This window comes from Spermophilus citellus (assembly GCF_964194105.1).
Source record: "Spermophilus citellus genome assembly, chromosome: X".
NCBI lineage: Eukaryota > Metazoa > Chordata > Mammalia > Rodentia > Sciuridae > Spermophilus > Spermophilus citellus.
This window is the reverse complement of record NC_138190.1, coordinates 40,130,165-40,152,739: the sequence shown is the minus strand read 5'-3', so window position 1 is coordinate 40,152,739 and position 22,575 is coordinate 40,130,165. Positions and strand designations below refer to the sequence as shown.

The 22,575-nt window shown below is 35.8% G+C and overlaps 1 protein-coding gene across 9 annotated transcripts in view; it reads right to left on the bottom strand.

Moving 5' to 3' along the window:
• JADE3 (jade family PHD finger 3) overlaps positions 1-22,575 on the bottom strand; it is a 133,781-nt gene that overhangs the window by 43,576 nt on the left and 67,630 nt on the right. For 7 of the 9 annotated variants that reach the window (XM_081276924.1, XM_081276923.1, XM_081276926.1 and 4 more), the window contains one exon: positions 7,675-7,832. In XM_081276924.1, coding sequence (XP_081133050.1) covers positions 7,675-7,832 — 158 coding nt within the window. Of the gene's footprint in view, positions 1-7,674; positions 7,833-13,140; positions 13,165-22,575 lie in introns of all 9 variants that reach the window. The other 2 variants (XM_081276928.1, XM_081276929.1) reach the window with 2 other exon arrangements.

Genomic DNA, 22,575 nt, shown 5'->3' with positions numbered 1-22,575 from the left:
ACTATCTCTGGCCCACAAGGACACTGTTATGCCACTGAGGAGGCAATAAAAAAGAAACTGCCACTACTTTCACTTGATTTAAGGCCTCCTCTAATGTCATATGCAAAGTGATCCCTCAGTATCACTTTAATTTATCTAAATATTTGGCAGGTAAAGACTATGCTACAAAATTTTCTAATGTGTATGTGAGAATCATTTGTTAACAATACAGAAACTACATAAATACCACAACACTACAGATTTTCTGAAGGCTTGAAATAAATGAATTAAAAACTAGATAGTAGCCCCTTGTAAAAATATCTTTAGGAGTAGTTTTCTAACATATCCCTTGGTAATATTTTATTTTTCAGTGCTGGGGATTGAACCCAGGGTCTTATACATGCTAGGCAAGTGCTCTAGCACTGAGCCACAGCCCTAGTCCTCTTGGGAGAATTCCGTTTTTGTGCATGTGGTACTGGGTGCTTTACCACTGAGCTATATTCCCAGTCATTTTTTATTTTTATTTTGAGACAGGATCTTGTTAAGTTGCTGAGGGTCTCACTAAAATGCTGAGATTGGCCCAAAACTTGTGACTGAGTTACTGGAATGATAGGTGTGTACCACCATGCCTGGCTTGGAGTATTCTTGATGAGTCTTTCTTTTTATCAGAACCTGGACATTTTGGGTATTATGAAACTCTGGATCTTATTTAAAACATCATTTTTGGCTGGTTTCCTATGATACTACTGTGGCTGAAGAAAGGGGTGGAGCTGGAAGAGATTGCCTTGTTATTGTCAGGTGGCTGTAGAAATTCTAGTTTATATTTGGCCTCTGTCAACATCCAAGGGTGGGGAATCCCTATTACTGTTGGGCGAGGCTGGGAATTCTGGCTTCCACTAGGCCTCCAATGATACCTCCTTTACTGGGATTGGTAAAAATGCCTTATAGCAGTCTATGTATGGCTTTCACTGATACTATGGAAGAAAAAAGTGTCATTATTGCTGGGAAGATGTGAAAATATGGATTTTCCAATAATTTTCCTCTGACACAACCCCTGATCCAGTGCCAGCATTACTGCAAGGTGGGTTGAGGTGACCATCTAGACTCCCTACTGCATCTTTTCAGGAGACAATTGGGGTGACTGTTTTAATAGTTTGGATTTGAAATGTCCCCAACCTCACCAAAGTCTTGGTCCTCAGCTGGTGTTGCTGTTAGTAGGTGATGGAAATTTCAGGAGGTGGGGCCTACTCAGAAGAGGTAGGCCACTGGGAACATCCCATTGAAGGGTTAATTTTATCCCCAGCCAGTTCCCATCTCCCATCCTCTGCTTCCTAACTACCATGAGGTGAGCAGCTCTGCTCCACCCTGTGCTCCCTACCATGATGTTCTGCCTTGCCAAAGGCTCAAAATGATGGGACCACATAAGCATGGACTGAAACTTAAGCCAAAATACATCTTTCCTCCTTCAAATTGATTTTCTCAGGGACTTTGTCACAGTGACTGAAAGCTGACTAGCAGGTGTTTTTCTGTGGTGTTTGGCTGCAGATAAGCAGATATTATCTAAAAGTTTTCTAGCAGGCTTTCTTAGCTTTATTGTTTGTCTTTGCTAGTTGGTGATTCTGGGTTTTGCTACTGTATCTAGCACCAAGTCTGGGAACAAAAAGAAAACCCAGAGAACATACATTGGTGTTGTTATTTAAGGCTCAAGGATTCTAGCTGTTCTACCTTCTTTTATTGTCCATTCAAAGACTTAGGTGTGTGTTACATAAAATGCTCAGGGTTTTTAGTTGTATTTAGTAGGGGCTATAGGGAGAAGTACATCTACTTCATCATTCTGCAAGTGGAAGTTTGGCTAAGATTGTTGCATTTTAAAATGAAAACAATAGAGAGAATATCATGAAAAATTCTATACACATAAATTTGACAGGGCTGGGGCTATAGCTCAGTGGCAGAGTGCTTGCCTAGCACAAGAAATCTCCAGATTCAAAGTATTTCACTGGAGAATTCTATCAAATGTTTAATGAGAACATCATTCTATGCAATTTCTTCTAAACAACAGAAGAAGGGAATACTTCCCAACTAATTTTATGAAGCCAGTATCAGCCTGATATGACACCAGATAAGAGTATCATGAGAAAAAAAAAAACCTACAGGTCAATATTCCTCAGGAACATAGAAAAGTTTTCAATAAGATAATTTTAGCAAATTAAATCAAGAAGTATACAAAAAAAGAATTCTAGGGCTAGGGTTGTGGCTCAGCAGTAGAGTGCTTGCCTAGCATGTGCTAGGCCCTGGGTTCGATCCTCAGCACCACATAAAAATAAATAAAATAAAGGTATTGTGTCCAACTACAAGTAAAAAATAAATATTTAAAAAAAGAATTCTAAACTCTTGAGAAAGTAAGTTATGTATTGTGTCTTATACCCCTCAAAATTTCATATGTGGAAGCCCTAACCCCAAAGTGGCTGTGTTTGAAGACAGGTCCTACAGAGGGGTAATTAAGGCTAAATGAGCCCATAAGGGTGGGGCTTGAATCCAATAGAACTGCTAGTCTTTTGTGTGTGTGTGTGTGTGTGGGGGGTACTGGGGATTGAACTCAGGGCCTTGTGCATGCTACACAAGTACTCTATAACTGACCTATATCCCTAGCCCTTTTTATTTTTGAGACAGGGTCTCACCAACTTGATGAGGCTGGCCTCAAACTTGTGATCCTCTTGCCTCAGCCTCCTGAACAGGTGGGCTTATAGGCATGTTCCACCACACTTTGTGGCTCTGATAGGCTTATTGAAAAGGAAAATATCTCCCTCTATCTGCACCTACTCCAAAGAAAGGCCATATAAGGAAGTGGAAAACAAGGAAGGGGACCCTCAACAAAAACTTCTGGTCTTTGATCAGGGACTTTCAGCCATCAGAATTTTGAAAAATAAATTTCTGTTGTTAAACACACCCAGACTGTGGTATTTTATTATGGTAGCCCAAACTGCCTAACACATGGGACTTTATTCCAACAATGCAAGGTTGGTACAATGTTTGAAAAATCAATCAATGTTATTCATAATATTAATAGGTTAAAGAAGACAAATCACATAATCATATCATTTGACACAGAAAAAGTATTTGACAACATCCAGTGTCTATTCATGATAAAACTACAACAAATTAGCAGAGGTGAAATTTCTAAACTTGATAGAGAAAATTTATTAAAAAAACCCCTATAGTTAACATCAGACTGAAATACTGAAAGATTGACTGCTTTCCCCCTAAGATTGGAAACAAGGGAAGGATGTCTGCTCTCACCACTGTTATTCAGTATGTTATATTGGAAGTTTTAGTTACTGCAATAGGCAATAAAGAAAATAAAAGGTAAAGAGATTGATAAGGCAGAAGGAGAACAATCCTTATTTTGGGGTGACATGATGGTCTACATAGAAAAATTTTAAGGAGCTGCATACAGCAGCACACACTTGTAATCCCAGTGACTTGGGATGCTGAGGCAGGAGGTTCACAAGTTCAGCCTGGGCAACATAATGTGACCTTGTCCCCAAATAAAAACCAAAAAGGGCTGGGGGTCTGACTCTGTGATAAGAGTGTCCCTGGGTTCAATCCCTAGTACTACAAAAATCAAAAGAAAAAATAATAAAAACAAAACTACATAATTCAGCCCGGTTGTAGGAATATAAGATGAATGTACAAAAATTCACTGTAATTGTACATACTAGCAATGAACATATGGAAACTGAAAATTATAATTATAATACCATTAAAAATTGCTCAAAAATTAACATTTAATTTAAATCTAGCAAAACATACAGGACTTGTTTGCCGTAAACTACATAATGCTGATGAAAGGAATCATAGAAGATCTAAATAAATGAGAAATAAGAAGGCTTGACATTGTAAACATGTCAGTTTTCATCAAACGTTATATAGGTTTAACTCCTATGAAAATTCAGCAAGGTTTCTTATAAAAATTAAAACAGCCACAGCAATTTTGAAAAATGAAGAATAAAGTGGGAGAAATCAACTCATATGATTTTGAAACCAGACCTAAACCTTACATCTTATACAAAATTTATTCAAAATGGATCATGCACTTCAATGTAAAAATATAAAACTATAAAATGCTGTTGTGTGTGTGTGGTGCTGGGGAATGAACCTAGGGCCTTATGCATGTCAGTCAGTCATAAGTCAGTTTTATGCATCCCCAGCCCTAAAACTGAAATTCGTAAAAAATAGGAGAAAATCTTTGGGATATACAGATAGATGAGGAGTTCAAAGAGATGACATTAAACACATGATCTAAGCTGGGGACAGTGGTGTAGTAATCCAAGTTATTCAGTAGGCTGAGGCAGGAGGATTGCAAGTTTGAAGCCAGCCTTGGGAACTTAGCAAGATTCTGTCTCAAAAATAAATTAATGAAAAGGGCTAGAAATGTAGCTTAGTGGTAAAGCACCCCTGGGTCAAATCTCCAAGACAAAAAAAATTAAATAAATACTCCAATTAGAAAATGGGCAAAAGATATGAAAATACATTTCACAAAAAGGATATATGGGGCTGGGGTTGTGGCTCAGTGGTAGAGTGCTTGCCTCGCACATGTGAGGTACTGGGTTCGATCCTCAGCACTGCATAAAAGTAAATAAATAAAATAAAGGTATTGTGTCCATCTACAACTAAAAAACATTTTTTAAAGGATATATGGATTGGAAATTAGGAAACTCTGTCAAAAATCTAGACTTGGGGGCGGGAGTGCATGCTTATAAAACCAGTGGCTTGGGAGGCTGAGGCAAGAGAATCTAAAGTTTGAGGCTAGCCTGGCCTCGGAAACTTAGCAAGATCATCTCTAAAAATTAAAAAAAAATTTAAAGGATTGGGAATAAAATTTAGTGGTAGAGTGCCTCTGGGTACCAAATAACAACAACAATAACAAAAACAACAACAACAAAACAACAACAAAAAAATACCCTAAAGACTTAGATCGTGTCTGTAAAAGGCCTGTTTTGGAATAACTGCACAGCATGGGGCAAAATAAATGGTCTAAATATAGATAGTACTCAAAAATGTTAACTGATCCAGGTGTGGTGGCGCACGCTTGTAATCCTAGTGGCTCAGGAAGCTGAGGCAGGAGGACTGAGAGTTCAAAGCCAGCCTCAGCAATAGCAAGGCTCTAAGCACTCAGTGAGACCCTGTCTCTAAACAAAATAAAAAAAAAAAATAGGGCTGGGATGTGGCTCAGGGTGGAGTGCCCCTGAGTTCAATCCCTAGTATTCCCCACAAAATGGTAACTGAACTTATTTGCTTTTGAAGATTAAATGAAGTAATATTAAAAACTAATTCTTCATCAATGTTCTAATATCATTTCATACCATACACATTTTTATTAGTGAATTTTAATTATGCAGAATAATGGGTTTCATTGTGACATTATATGTGCAGAAAAATTTTGATCATACTCATCTCCCCCTCCCCCAATCCCCTCTTCTTCTCTAATAGTCTCTGTGTTACTTTCAAGTTGTCTTTCTTTTTTCCCCTAGAGCCTACATATGAGGGAAAACATGTGATACTTGTTTTTGAGTCTAGTTTACTTCTTTTAACATTATGATCTTCAGTTTCATAATTTTCCTGCAAATGACATGATTTCATTCTTCTTTATGGCTGAATAATACTCCATTGTGTATATATGACACACTTTCTTTATCCATTCATCTACTGATCAGCATCCTAGGCTGATTCTATACATAGGATATTGTAAATTGTGAAATGAAAGGCCTGAGTCTGCAGGTATCTCTATAGTATGTTAACTTTAATTCCTTCAGGTATATACCCAGGAGAGGTATAACTGGATCATATGGCTAAAAACAATACATTCTACCTAGCAAGTGCAACCAGGTCCAAATTTCATTAAGGAATTTAATATGATCAATAATTTAATATTCTGCTTTGTTGTCCAATTAAAATTAAGGGTTCATATGACAGGGAAAGAACTATGGGAAACAGAAGAGATCCAGCAAAAATTCATGGCACTTAAAATGGTTAAGTATTCTGAATTCTCAGAACAAATATTATAGCACCAAAGTCTCATATGAATTAAGGAGTGCATCTCTCTCCTTGTGAGAGAAGGCTAACTCTTTTAGTCTCTAAATTTAGTCTTTTCTAAACTGTTCCTCTATTCTTGTTACCTGACTTATTTGATAGATATTATTTTTTTTTGTGTGTGGTGCTAGGGATTGAACCCAGGGCCTTGTGCATGCAAGGCAAGCAACTCTACTAAGTGAGCTATATCCCCAGCCTGATAGATACTATTTTTAGAGTGGTACAATGGACATCTTCCATTTAAGTTGAAAAATTAAAATCAATGCCATTGTACAGATAATTGATATTGACTTGGAGTGTCAATGGAATGAGGATTGTTAGCTCAGCACCAGGGCTGCTACAGTTATACAAAATTACAGACAGCAAAGACATGAAAATGCTCAACTCTTGTGTTCTTCATGATGCTATTCTGATTTTTAGGAGGGAGGAGAAAGTGTTGATGATGAACTAGTGAGACATGGGACAATGTTTTGAGCAAGGCTCTGAAGCTTTCTTTAACAGAATGTGGATAGCCTCTTGTGGGAGGGACAGCCTGGGCCCTGGTTTCTAGAAGTGATTCAACAAGCAGTTCTGGAGGATAAAACATGGTGCTGAGAGCAGAAAATTCAAGGATGTTTATCTCTGTCCTTTAAGAACCTAACATGGTAGAAATAGATCTACAATGAGATCAACTATTTCTCATAGTAACTAGCAGGTCCTACCAGCCCCTTTACCTGAAGCTGTATGATCTACTTATTCATTTCTTCATTCACTCAAACTTTTAAAAAAATTTTTGTAAATATTTATTTTTAGTTGTAGTTGGACACAATACCTTTTATTTATTTATTTATATGTGGTGCTGAGGATCGAACCCAGGGCCTTGCACATGCTAGACAAACACTCTACCACTGAGCCACAACCCCAGCCCTCATTCACTCAAACTTATATTTAATATTTCACTTCATAATAGCCATTATGTGAAGCATTGGGAACACAAAGACAAGTAAGACAAAAATGGCTTCCCAAAGTAGCCATTATTTCTGAGGAGCTGAATTTATACTTTTTCTGGCAGAAAAGTCCTTCTCTTTCCACAAAACCAAAGACCATTTGTACTTCAACTTCTTCTCAGGTCTTTGCAAATGAAGGCCATATGCTTACAGTCAATCCAATTATTCCAATACTCCCCTTTCATTTGGGCTTATGCATTTTAGAAACTGTAGGCTTTGGCCCTCTATTGATGCCATCACTATGATGACCCTATTATATGAAGCAACTTCCCAAGGGAAAGTTATTAACTAATGCTCTATTTCTCTTTTAAGACTAATAAATGCTATTGAATATTGAATCAGACTTGGAAATCTTGCTCTTCAAAACCCTACCATCATTTCAGATTGAATTTCCAACAGTTTCATCCTATAAATGGGCTTGCATTATGTTCTTGAACAAATGAGCTTTACTTTAACTACAGATCCACCATGACCTGGTATAATGTGCCTTAGTGAATTGGTAAGCATTATGTGACTTTGCATTATATATGTGTAATTAGTCACTCTTTCTCCCCAAGCAGCATACAAATAACATTAAGAGCATTAATTCCCTAAGTCAAAGGTACAAGCATGCAAATACCTGACAGAAGGCTGTGGAATATTGTCTGGACTGGCTGGTACCTGGACTCCCTTTTCCCATTCTTCTTTCCATGTGTCCGAAAAGAGGTAATAGCTGTCAGGATTGACGTGATGAGAATCTGGAATTTTCATGGCACTGATGAGGTCCTTCCGGAATACCTGGGAAGATATTGCACATGCCTTGAGAAGTTAGTTCATAACTATGGAACTAATACCATTTAATGTTCTCCTTTTATTTTTGTATTTTGGGAACTGTGATTAAACCCAGGGGCCCTTTACCACTGAGCTACATTTCCAAGCCCTTTTAATTTTTAAAATTTGAGATAGGGCCTCACTATGTTGCTTAGGGTCTTGTTAAGTTGCTGAGGTTGGCATCAAATCTGTAATCTTCCTGCTTCAGCCTCCCAAGTTGCTGGGATTATAGGTACAAGCCACCACACCCAGCTAATATTCTCCTTTTAAAAAGGCCATCCCATGTCCTACTTCCTAAATAGTCAGAACCAACTTCTGTTTGAAAAGTTTTGAAGAACTAAAGGGTAGCTAAGCTATTTTGGACTTAATAAAGAGTAAAGGAGTCCTTCCTGAATTATTTTCTTGGGCTTATTAAATTTAGATTAACAATATAAATTACTCTAAGACAGTTTGCATCAAATAATCCTTAACTCTCTTAAACTAAGAAACAAATATTAACTGATAACTTATAATTGTTTATTTGGCCATTGGCTCATTTACTTAGAAATAATTCTACACCTATAGAAACATTACAAAAACAGTAAGAGTTCCTGTACATCCTTCATTTAGTTTTGTCTAATATTAACATTTTAAATAATCCAAGTACAATGAGCCAATCAAGGAAATTAACATTGCAATACTACTAACTAATCTATAAACTTTACTCAAATTTCACTAGTTTTCCCTTCAATGTCCTTTTGTTCTAGAATTCAACCTAAGACCTTACATTGTAATAGTCATATATCTCTTGTTATCCTCCAATTTGTAAATTTCTCAGTCTTTTGTCTGTCATAACTTTGACATTTGATGAATGTTGATGATGTATTTTGTAGTATATCCTCCCAACTGGGGATTGTCTGATGTTTTCTCATGACAGATTGAGGTTCTATACTTTGTGCAAGAATACCACAGAAATAATGAGTCTTCAATCCATTATTACATCAGGAATGTATGATGTTGATGTGTTATTTCTGGTGATGTTAAACTTGGTCATTGGTTCAGGTAGTGTCTTGTTGTTGGTTTCCTCCAGTGTTAGGTTACTATATTTCCCTTTGTAATTAAATACCTTAGAGAAGATAGTTTGAGACTATATTCTGTTTTTCCTCAAATTGCCATGGACTAACTTTAGAGTTCATTGGTAGATATCTTGCCTCCAACAATTATTACTATGGTGTTCTAATAGTGATTTTCTATTTTCATCACTTCCTTTATTCATGGAAATCCCTCTATAGTGAAGATCTGCCAGTTCCTCATTTATTTGTTCAATTATTTATTTAAATCATTATAGATTCATAAATATCTAACTCTTTGGGTTATAATTCAGTATTAATATTTTCTTATTTAAATTATTCCACCTGTGGCCACAGGGTGTTTTTTTCAGATTGGCACCTGTGCAATTTTGACATCTAAGGCTCTGAAATAATCTGATTTCATAGGTACCAGATACTGGGATTATTTGGTACCTATGAAATAATCTGGACCTAATGCCATTTTTGTGGGGGTACTTCCTTAATAATTCTGTCTACTTCTGTGGGAATTGCCCTTTTAAAGCTCATTACCTCTAATGGGGTCAATTTTGGTAACATGTATTTCCACAGGAAATTATCTATTGTATCTAGGTTTTCAAATTTATTTGCATAGTGGCCTGTAAAGTACAGGCAGTCACACTGTGTGCAGCAGTGTGGGATCATAAAAATGATAATGCTGAAACTATGAAAAGAAATATTATTTGTTTGATGCCAGGGATTGAATCCTGAGCCTTGTGCATACAAAGCATGTGCACTACCACTGAGTTGCACCCCAACCCTATTAATTTTGCCATTAATAATTAATGGAAAAATTATGATTGTTTTGTGACTTCTAAACATTTTGTCAAAACATCAGAAATTTTTTAATGCTACTATAATATATATAGAAATAAAAAAATAGAATTGATATTTAATATATTATAATTAAAACATGAAAAACATTGAGAATCGAAGTATTTTATTTCTCTGTAGACAAACTTATGAAGACTATGTTGAGCCAGGCACAGTGGTGTGTGCCTGCAATCCCAGCTACTTGGGAAGCAGAGGCAGATAGGTCACAAGTTCAAGGCCAGCCTTCACAACTTAATGAGACCCTGCCTCATAAAACAAAAGGGGCTAGAGATGTAGCTCAGAGTTAGCTTGCCTTACATGTGCAAGGCCCCAGGTTCAACCCCCAATACTATACAAAAAATAGATTGGTTTATAATATTATACACAACAATGTTGTGTATAATATTACTACATAATGGAAATTACTGATATTTTCTTTATGATGAGTTATTTTTTTTTTGTTTACTTAATCTGTCTGATACTTTGAGAGGTGCTTTTAAAGTCTCCTATGATTAGTATGTCTCTGTTTTTTGGATCACCTGTATATTCTGTTTCATAAAGATAGTTGCTGTGTTATTCAGTGCAAAAATATTCCTAAGCACATTTTCATGGTGAACTGTAGATTTTAGCATTGAAATGTCTCCTTCTTTTTCTTTGGGGCTTGAATTCTACTTGGTCTGATATCAGGATCACTACTCCTAATGTTTTCATTTCCATTTTCCTGGTATATTATTGTCTATCTCTTTTATTTTTAGCCTTTCTGAATAGGTGTTTTAGGTATGCTGTTATATAATCATACAGTTGGGGTCTCATTTTGTGAGCCACATGAAAATACTTTTCTTTAATAAGTGTTAAGCCTATTCATATCTATTGGTATGATTCATTTGTTTGGTTTTAAACTCTATTGTATTTTAAATTATATATATTATATTTTCTACACTTCTTTGTCTACCAGTTTTGTATTCCTTGTGTATATTTTAAAAATTTGTAGTGTCATTCTAGTTGTTATCTTTATACTTAGAAATTTAAAAAATGTCCTTAATCTCATCTTTTTTAACTGTTTACTATCAGGTTTACCAGTTTTTATCACTATCAGTGAATACCTCAGGGGCAAGGAGATAGGAATAAATGTACTGTGGCAGCCAAGAGGCTCACAGTGATAGCCCCAAATTCACTCCTTCCAGGGAACTATAACTGTGTGGAAAGTTCAAATGTTAGAGGTAGGGATAATGACAAATGGGTATGTATGGAGCTACAATTTAGACTATAACTGATACTCTGGTTCCACAGATCTCTGAGTGACTAAACTGCCACAGAAGCCTCAGCTTTCTGATTCTGTTTTTTCCAGCAACTTAAAGAGAGTATATCATAGATTATTAAGCTAACATGGCAATGATTTCAGTGATGATGGCCCAGTTAACATCTTAGTAATAAGGGAATACATTTTCACATGGAAGCATGTATGCATTGATCTATACTTCACTTACTAATTTCTACTATTAAAAAACATTAATACTTGCAGGTTGAAGATAAATGTGTCCACATTTCTGAAAAATCAAAGGAAGAGATGCTATCAAGCAAACATTTTAGCCTTTAATGCTTATCAAGGTTTTCTAAGGAGAACTACTCACCAAGTTCTATGTAACATGAACATAGAAACACAGAGTATGATCTAATAAAGCAATTAATTCTGAGGAAGTGCAGTTCTGTTTAAACTGATATCGTTTCACACAATATAGGATTGAATTATCATATAATCGAATGATGCCATTTAAATGAATAAAAGCTCATTCCATTTACTACTTTGCAGGAGACAACTCTGCAAATGCTTGTTTATTTCACTTAGGGAAGATTTAAAATAAATATGACCAGAGCAAAGTAGAGAAGGAAATCTACCTTGAACATGCAAATAGCCAAGGGGCAACAAAATGACCTTCCTACCAGGAATCCTGGCCAATTAAAGTTAATTGGGTGCTGCAAAGGGATAAATCTAAGTCTACAGGAAACAAACACTGGTGGTTTATTACATAATGCTTTGTTTAAGTGGGTAAATCACAGACATATTCATTTAACATGTTCTGCAGAGAGCTCAGTGTTCTGAGTGACTAGCAGGAGACACTGACTCATCATTATGCTGAACACTCCAATCTATTTCTATAAATTACTGTTAATGAGCCAGTGGTTAAGTAGTGATGGCAATTTACAATTGTACTAAACTAATGTCTGGGAAAATGACAGTGCTGTGGCAAATTCTACCTTGGATCTGGAAAGACTATGGAAGACAAATATTTATTAACACCCCAAAATATTTAATTATTTTCCAAGTGATACTCTACAAACTAAATCAACTGATTATAATATCATGCTTTGGGCTTAATAATGCCATACCATCTAATCACAAAACAAGAGACATATCTTAACAACTAACATGTCTGCTTATTAATTTCTGTTCTATAAAAATGTTTTCTAAGTAGCCTAGAAACATATAATAATGGGTTGAATGGATATACACAAAAGGTATGTTTATATCTTAATTCCCAGAACCTGTGGATGTTACTTTATTTGGGAAAAGGGTCTTTGTAGATGTTATTAAGTTATGGATCTTGAGATGAAGACATCATTCTGGGATATCTGGGTGGACTCTAAATGGAATAATAAGTGTCCATATGAGGAAAAGGCAGGGGGAAATCTGAGGCAGTGATTGAGTGATGTACTGATCAACAAATCAATGAATGCTACCAGCTTCCAGAAGCTAGAAGAGGCAAAGAAGGGTATCTCTCCTAAAGACTCTGGAGAGAGTGCAGACTGGCTAACTTTGTTCTTCTGGCTTTTAGAACTGTAAGAGAATAAATTCCCATCATTTTAAGCCACCTAGTTTCCAGCAATTTGTTAAGGTACCCCAGGAAACTAATATACATATTTACGGAAGTGTAACTTGAAACTATAGGTAGATATAAAAGCAGAGGCCAATGACATCTGGCCCTGTTCATGGCTTCAGAAATACCAAACCTCCAAGGAACAGACACTCTGTGAAGTCTGGGAAACCTCAAACTGTAGAACACCAATTCATACCTGTTTTTCTTAAGCAAATGACAGCTAAATCCTAAGACTACTACAATTTTCCCTTCCTCTTTAGGATAAAAGCAGACTTGTATGATAAGCCCAATTTCAATTTTACAAGTTAGCCAGATCAAACAGTGTCATATCCAAGTTTTCTAGAGAAGCATTTTTACTCAAGGCAGAGTGTGAGCCTGCCTTATCTTGCTGTATGAGTCAAAATCTCAAGCATGAAGCAGAATATAAAATGTGAAGAAGAAGTGGGAATGTAAGTTCAGCACTCAGGAAGATATCTGCAAAGTGATATGAAATATATTTACCAGACTGGTCTCATGAACCTGCTTCTGAAAAGAAAAGGCATTTTTAAAAGACTTTAAATTGAATACAAACAAAACAGCTAGAGCACATCCTAGTTAGCAATACAGGTTTTATACATATACAGTGGCATACACATATATACATATTTGAAAATATTTTCATAAAGAAACTATAAAAGGGCAAACCAAAAACTTTAAAAAATCTGCAGTAGAGAAGAAAACAGGAAAGGGAGTTTCTTAGTCTATTTTCTGCTGCTATATTATAAACAGAATATTTGAGACTGGGTGATTTATTTAGCTCATGGTTCTAGAAGCTAGGAGCTTTAAGAGCACAGTGTTGGCATCTTGTAAGGGTCTTCATACTGCATCATCCCACGGAGGTAGGGTAAGAAGTGAGTGTGAGAGCAAAAGAACACTGGATGCCTTCTTCCCCCCCATCTTTTTTGGGTAACTTCTTTCTATAACAAATCCACTCTCATGATAACTCACTCTCTTGACAATGACATTAATCCACTCATGAGGGCATGACCTAATCACTTTTTATTAAGCCCACCTCCCAACACTTGCAATGAGGATGAAATTTATAACACATTAACTTTAGGGAATACATTCAAACCATACAGACAAAAACTGGATCTTTCCAATTGTGTTTTGTTTTACGGTTTGATGCTTGAACAAGGCAAATGTTTTATATAGCAAAAAAATTTTTTCAAGAAAGTAATATGAGTTGTGGGACAGGTTACCTGGATTGGTCTACTGGCTTCACTACTTAAAAGCTTTTTTTTAAAAAAAAAACCTTTTATTTATTTATTTTTAATGTGTTGCTGAGGATTGAACCCAGTGCCTCACACATGTGAGGCAAACACTTTACCACTGAGCTACAACTCCAGCCCTAATTCATAGCTTTTGGCAAATTTTCTAAATTCTCTGTCTCAGTGTACTCATCTGTAAGATGGGAATAATAATACCCATCTCATCAGGGTTGTTTAAATGGGTTAACTTGTGTAAAGGATTTAGCATGGTACTGGGCTCATCATAATTGCATTAAATAAATATTAGATGCAGTTATTTTATTAACATGACCTCAGTGTTCCTTCTAAAAGCATAAAAAATGTAGCTCAGCTCTTCTATCTAGTCCATAAAGTAATTGTTGATACAGTGAGAGAGATTTGAGTGAAGCTCAGCTAAAATGGGGATGGCTTGGCTTGAAAGCTGTAGGGTTCCCAAGCAAGAGCCTTATCAAGAACATTACATTCTAGAGGCTACAAATAATGCAGAAATTTCACAAAATGAAACATAGCCATTCATTGTTAAAGATTATGAATGAGGGAGCTGAATGTTGACACTGATCTTTCTAGGTAATGAAGTTGAGAAGTTTAAGAGTTCTTAATTGTGTGCCTGTTTTATATGCATTGGTAGTTTCCCCAAACGATACTGAAACAAAAAGGCTTTGTACTTAACAGATAACTGCTCATTTATGGTCAGAGGGGATTCACAGGCTAACATACAGTCCAGAAGCTATGCCAAGTCCAACACTGCATGTGCATCTGGCCTCTCAGATGCTTGCAGAAACAAAGGAGGCCTCACTATGAATTCAATTAGAACATCAATGCTTAACCTGCCAGAACCACAAAATGAAAATGCCCTTCATGGACAACTCTGTCTTTTATTACTCTCATTAACATCTCTCAGTGGGCAATTTCTTAAAGCACAGCTAGTCTGAATGTTTGTGTGACATTTTTTTCAGAGGAAAAGCCTAAACATTTACGTCCTGTATGACACAAAGGGAAACACTGTCTGGTCCATGTCAATAAAGCAGAGAGACTGATCAATGTTGATCACATAAATTTGATCCCTCCAACATATACAACAGCTACAAGTACAAAACATGGTACTATATTTAATCAAAGGGAATTGACTATAATTATACAATCTTAAAGTAAGTCAATCAGGGGGCTGGGGATGTGGCTCAAGCGGTAGCGCGCTCGCCTGGCATGCGTGCGGCCCAGGTTCGATCCTCAGCACCACATACCAACAAAGATGTTGTGTCCGCCGAGAACTAAAAAATAAATATTAAAAATTCTCTCTCTCTCCTCTCTCCTTTCTCTCTCTCTCTTTAAAAAAAAAAAGTAAGTCAATCAACCATACGAATCAGAAAACCCAGCAAAGAATATCATGCTTAAAACTCTGACAGCCTTTTTTTTTTTTTTTTTGGTACCAGGGATTGAACCTATGGGTGCTTCAACATTGAGCCACATCCCCAGCCCTTTTTTATATTTTATTTAGAGACAGGGTCTTGCTAAGCTGCTTAGGGCCTTGCTACATTTCTGAGCATGGCTTTGAACTCTCATCCTCCTGCCTCAGCCTCCTGAGCCACTGCTGGGATTACAGGCATGCACCACTGTGCCCGGCCTTAAAACCTTTCCTTATATGATAACAAAGATACCCATTTCTATCAAGACATTGAGTTCACATTAATTTTTCCAATAATCAAAGATAAATTAATTTCTAAATTTAAAAATTATAAAAACCATATAAATATTTTTCATGGGAATATTTTTCAACCAGTTTAAAGCAGCTTTCATATTTCTTATAAACAGGCTGGAAAAAAAAGAAGAAAAAAAGAAAAGAAAAAAGAGAAAGAACAAGAAAAAGAAAAAACAAAAAAGGTGGTACACATCTATAATCTCAGCTATGCAGGACTGAGGCAAGATCAGAAGTTTGAAGCCAGCTTAGGTAACTTAATGAGATCCCATCTTAAAATAAAAAAAGGCTGGATACGTACTTCAACAATATAGCACTTACCTAACATGTGCAAACCCCTGGGTTTAATCCCAGTACCAATAAAATACAATAGAAGAAGATGAAAGAAAAAAGAATAAACATTTTTGATGGCTTTGGGCTGATACCAACTGGAACACCAATGATTATAAAGCATTGTATTTTGGGGTTATTTAGGTAAGTTAAATAATTACTTCTCTTACCTCATACTCATACCAAACAGAAGTGTTTGTATCCTAGTAATGGAGGAGGGGGAGTAATCAAGTCTGACTTGGAGATTTGGGCAATTTTCACATAGGAGATGACATTTGAGGTTTTCTCTGAAAGGTATTCTCCCTTCTCTCAATGTCCCTTTTTTTGTGCAACATGTGTACATTTGCAGCTTAGTGCTTTTTATCTGCTGTAGGTCTGAAAACTAATCAAGCATATTATAAATACAGGCAAAATGATGTATATAAGCTCTACTTGAGGGTATGCAGTATTCTCTGTGGAATTAAAATTCAAGATTTTACACTTCATTGCTATGAAAGTCTTCGATAAAAAATTAATGGGACTCCAGGGCTACAGATGGTATGCCTATAGTCAAACCTTTAAGATAGGATAATGTATTTTACAGACCAGACTAATATTAGATAAAAATATCTTGGCTTTTGAGAAAGCATGGAAAACTTTTTAACATGTTCCAATTGGTTCTAGTTATATGTGCTTTCTCTAGGGAAATGTTTTTAAAAATATCTTTGGGAGTATGAGCCCTTTAGAGAATCAGATGGTAATTATTAGCTAAATTAACTAATTACTAACTAAACTAATTACTAATAAAATTCACATAAGAACATATCCTTAAAATTTTATATAACTTTAAGAAGGTATTCAGAATTTTCAGAGTTTTAAGCATGATTTTTTTTTTGCTGGATTTTCTGTATTCCCTGAACCACATATGTGGGATTCACACACCCCTAGCAAACTCTTCCCTAGAGAATAAATCAGGGGACGGCATACACAGAAATCTCACTGTGCACTATCAAAGAAAATATGTACCTATTAATGCAGCCAATTAAGACCCAACATAAAAGATAACTTATAACTTATATTATACTTCAATGACTAACTCCCAGTAAATATGTAAGATACAAGACTTCCAATATCATCTCAGACCTGTAGAGAGATGGAAAAAAGAAACTCCCATTTTTTACAAGAAAATGATGAGACAGGCAGTAAATTAACATCTTTTCACAAATCTGCCAGAGAAATAGCCACTTGCACATGGTCACCTTAAAGAGAGACAGGCCTCTGTAGGGAGACACAGGACAGAGCATTTGCTTATGTGGGGAAGCCAAAGCAGGAACATTTAGAAATTTTGATGAATCACTAGAGGACAAGTGGGAACTATTATGAGAGTAAGAATTTCCTGGGGACTAGGGGACTAGTCATAGGGGGTTCCCATCCTCTTGCAAGCTTTTTCTCCAGGAACACAATCAGGTTCACACAGGGAAGATGGGGTAGAGGAGGAACTGGAGTAAGCTACCTGGTTGGTGCTATCTGGGTCCCTGGTGCTTAGTACCCTGCCCCCCTTACTGAACAAACGGCTTCATCTCTGGGGAAAGGATACCAAGTGAGAACAATGTTGTAATTTCACTTTGGCTGGGGGAAAGAGAAAAGCATTCAGCCTCTGCCTCTCTGTTACCTAAGGAGAAAAAGGCCCTCCCTGGGGAGAATCTCAAGGACAAAGAATAGAGAGTACCAGAGGTACTTAATAGGGGAAGGTGCAAAATGCTGTAAGGATGAAGACCACCTTCCTGCAAAGCCAGACAGAAGGCCACTATGCAATCCATAGCCTGAGGCATAATCAGAAGATCAGAGAATGCTGCCCCTCCCCCAGACCCTACCACCATGCTAAAGCCTGCAGTGATAATAACAGTGGCTAAGAGCTGGGAGTGCTGCCAGAGACAGGATCTATCTGAGGAAAACACATAAAGACTCTACAAAAGAACCTGGCAGTTCCTCAAATGGTTAAACAGAGTGACATGATCCAACAATTCAACTCCTGGGTATAATATATCCAATACAACTGATAATATCTTTACATAAAAACTTGTATGTGAATGTTCATAGCAGAATTATTCATAATAGCTAAAAAGTGGGAACAACCCAAACATCCATCAATTGATGAATGGATAAACAAAACATGGTATATTCACACTTTGTAATGTCATTTGATTGTGGAAAAAAAATGAAATACTGATACATGCTACAACATGGATGAACCTGGAAAATATTATGCTAAATGAAACAAAAAGACAACATATTGTATGATTCCATCTATAGGAAATGTCTAGAATAGGCAAATCCACTTAAGTAGATCTGTGGCTGCCAGAGGCTGGGCACAGGGACACTGGGGAGTAACTACTAATGGGTTGGGGGTTTCTTTCCGAGGTCAAAAAAATGTACTAAATTTAGATTGTGGTAATTGTTATATAACTGCAAATATACTAAAATCCACTGAACTATATACTTTAAATATGTGAACTACACACTATGAGAATTATGTTTCTACAAAAGATATTAAAAATTTTTAAAGAGTGATTGTGGTATTGATGGACACCAACTGAAAGGCTTTGATATCCACTATCACCCAGCAAGAGTTAGGGGCCTCCTCCACCTCCTCCTTAATGTGGTATTAGCAGAGACTGGGTAGGGACCCTGGGCTATCACCCCTAAATATCAATAATTTGGTACCCCTGACCATCACCACACACCCCACTATCAGTAGAGGCAACCATATATGGATTTCTATCCTAACCAAGTAGTAATGGGATCGCCCATTTCCTAGAGAGATAAGAAGCAAGGTGGAGGACCCAGGAATTCCACAACTGGTACTAAAGATCAACACCTCTTCTTTCACACTGGCCTGGTTATAGCAGAGGCTTGCTAAAACAGAAGCTTTAAACAAAGGATTCCTTGTTTCACAACCTAATACCAAAAAAGTTCAGGGTACAATAGAAAATCACTCATCAGGCTAAGAACTAGGAATGAGAAAAGACAATCAATAGATATAAACATCAAGAGGACACAGATGTTAGAATTATGTGACAAGGATTTTACAGCATCTATGATAATAATGCTTTAGTGAGAAATTACACTTCTGAAACAAAAATATAAATCTTCATCAAAGGAATAGAGGATATAAAGAATAAATGAAAATTTTAGAATGGAATAATACAATAACTGAAACAAGCTCTTGGGATAGGCTCAATCAGACAATGGAATTAACAAAAGAAAAAAACAGTGAACAAGAGAAATTACTTAGTCTGATAACAGAAAGAATATATAGTGAAAAAAATGAAAGTAGTCTGAAGGACCTGTGGGAAAACAACAAAATATCTGACATTCATGCAACTTAAGTCCCAAAAGGAAAGAAAAAATAAGGTGAAATTGAAGAATATTCAAAGAAATAATGGCTAAAAGTTTCTCAAACTTTGCAGAAGATATAAATTTCTAGATTCAAGAAGTTGCCCAAACTTCAAACAGTATAAGCGAAAATAAATCCATCCATCATAATCTAAGTTTTGAAAACAAAAGACAAAACTCTTGAAAGCACAAGAAAAATCAATGACTAGTTACCTAGAGTGGAACAACTATTTGAACAAGATCAAATTTCTCTTCTGAAACTATGGAGGCTAGAGGGAAGGAGCAGAACACTTTTCAAGTGTTGAAAGAAAATTACTGTCAAACCATGATTCTTTATCAAGCAAGAATATCATTCAGGAAAGAAGGTGAAATTAGGACATCCTCAGATAAGGAAAACAAAGAGAATTTAACACTACCCTAAACAAATGACCAAAGAAGTTCTTTAAGCAGAAAGGGCATGAACAAAAAAAGGAAAATTGAAACATCAGGAATAAAGCAAGAATACAAATACAGGTGAATACAGCAGACTATCCTATTGAGTTTTCTAAAGTTTGATGACTGAAAAAAATATAACATTGTCTAATGTGGTTCTCAATGTAAGAGAAAACAAAACACAAGACAATTTCATATTATAAAGGTGGGAAGGGCAGATAAATACATATAAATGGTAAGATTTCCATATTTCACTCAAAATGGTAAAATGTAGAAATCAATAGACTGATGTTATGTATCTAAAAGATAACACCAAAAGCAATCACTAACATCTATATAGAGACATACATTCAAAATTGCTATAGATAAATCAACACGGGATTAAAAAACCTATTCAAATCACCCATAAGAAGAGAGAAAATAAAATAGGAGCAACAACAATCAACAGGGAGCAAATAGAAAACAAACAGTAAAATGACATATTTAAGCCAAATCATACCAAAAGTTATGGTTTAAATACAATTAGAAGACAGCAAGAGAGTGAATTTAAAAAACAACCCAACTCTATGAGAAACTCACTTCAAACATAATCATTGTATAGATCAAAAGTAGAAGAATGGAAAAATATACCATATAAACATGAATCAGAAGAAATCTAGAAACCATATTAATATTAAATAGTGAAGACTTCATAGCAAACAGAATTACCAAAGACAAAGAAGGACATTATATTATAAAAGGATCAATTTATGTATGCATCTAACAATAGAGCTTCAAAATACATAAAGCAAAACTGATAGAACTGGGAGAAGAAGTAGATAAATCCAAAATTACAATTGGAGACTTCTATAGTACTCTCTGAACAATTAATAAAATGACTAGGTAGAAAATCAGTAAGGATACAGAAGAATGTGATCAATCAACAGGACCCAAGAACAGCAGAATATACATTCCTTCTGGGTATTCACAGAACATTCACCAAGATAAAAAATATTTTGGGCTATAAAACAAACCTTGACAAATGTAAAAGAAGTGAAATCCTAGAATATTGTCTGGAAATAATAAAATAAAATTAGAAATCAGTAATAGAAAGACAACAGATGATGGAAGGAGAGGGTCATCATTATACAAAATACATGTATGAAGATGTGAATTTGGGGTCAACATACCTTATATACAAACAGAGATATGATAAATGGTGGTATAAAGGTGTATTAAGAATTGTATGCAAAAAAATAAGAGAGCTCATGTATAATGGAATAATTTGGTGTGAACAGAGTTACAAAAAATTGTGCTGTGGATGGATAATTATAAATGTAATGCACTCCACTATTGTCATGTATGTAAGAAATAAATTTAAAAAAATAAAAAAAGAAAGCAGGAAAGTCTCTAAACACTTGGGAATGAAACAACATATTTCTAAATAATCCAGGGGTCAAAGAAGTTTTGAGGAAAATAAAAAATACTCTAAACTTAATGAAAATAAACATCAAAATTAGTGGGATGCAGCTAAAATGGCATTTAAAGGATATTTAATAGAACTAAAATTCTTATATCAGAGAAGAGGAAAAATTTCAAATTAGTAATGTAAGCAGGGCATGGTGGCACACACCTGTAATCCCAGCTACTTGGGCGTCTGAGGCAGGAAAGGCCAGCCTCAGCAAGATCCTGTTTTGAAATAAAAAATAAAAAGGGCTGGGATGTAGCTCAGTATTAAAGTGACCCTGGGTTCAATTCCCAGTACCAAAACAACAACAACAACAACAAAAAAAAAACACCCTGGACCAAAACAACAACAACAAAAATGAAAGCAAAACCTAAGCATCCACCTCAAGAATCTAGAAAAAGAGCAAAATAAACCTAGATCAAGAAGAAGAAGAAAATAATAAAAATAAGAACAGAAATCATGGCTGGGGATGTAATCCTAGCTCAGTGATAGAACACTTACCTAGCATGTGCTTGGCCCTGAGTTCAATCTCCAGTCCCAAACCCCAAAAAGAAAGAAAAAAGAAAAAACTACAGCAAAAAGTTTGGAAAAGTCAAATAATAAAAATTTTTAAAAATATCATTGGTCCTTTTTAGCTGGACATAACAATAAGATTAATTTTGATGTAATTATAAAAGCATAGAATATAATTTGTTCTAATTTAGTCCTCAGTACTTACCCTTTCCCTTCCCCCCTCCCTCCCTCTATTCTCTTCCTTTTGCTGATCTTTTTGCTATTCACTTAAAAGTTTTTTAAAATTAGTGTCTTGTGGATGTACACAGTGGTGAGATTCACAATGGTATATTCATATACATGCATAGGAAAGTTAGTCATATTTATTCCTCTGTCTTTTCCTATCTCATCCCTCCTCCCTTCCCCTCATTTCCCTTTGTATACTCCACTTATCTTTCTTCTATTCTTTTTTATGTCCCCCACCTTATTTTGGATTAGCTTTCACATATCAGAGAAAGCATTTGACCTTTGACTTTGGGACTAGCTCAAATAATAAATGTTGTTTTAAAAAAGAATGATGGGACTGGGATTGTGGCTCAGTGGTAGAGCGCTTGCCTAGCACGGGCAGGATGGGTTCAATCCTCAGCACCACATAAAAATAAAGGCATTGTATTGTGTCCATCTACACTTAAAAAATAAATATTAAAAAAGAATGACAATTAATGGAATTAAAAAGAGAAAAATTATAGAGATGGTTTCACTGACTTTAGAACAATTTTAGCAGCACAATAAAGTATGTAGTATTGGGTTATGCCGTGAAGTAGATTTTTTTTTGTGGTCCTGGGGATTGAACCCAGGGTCTTGTGCATGTGAGGCAA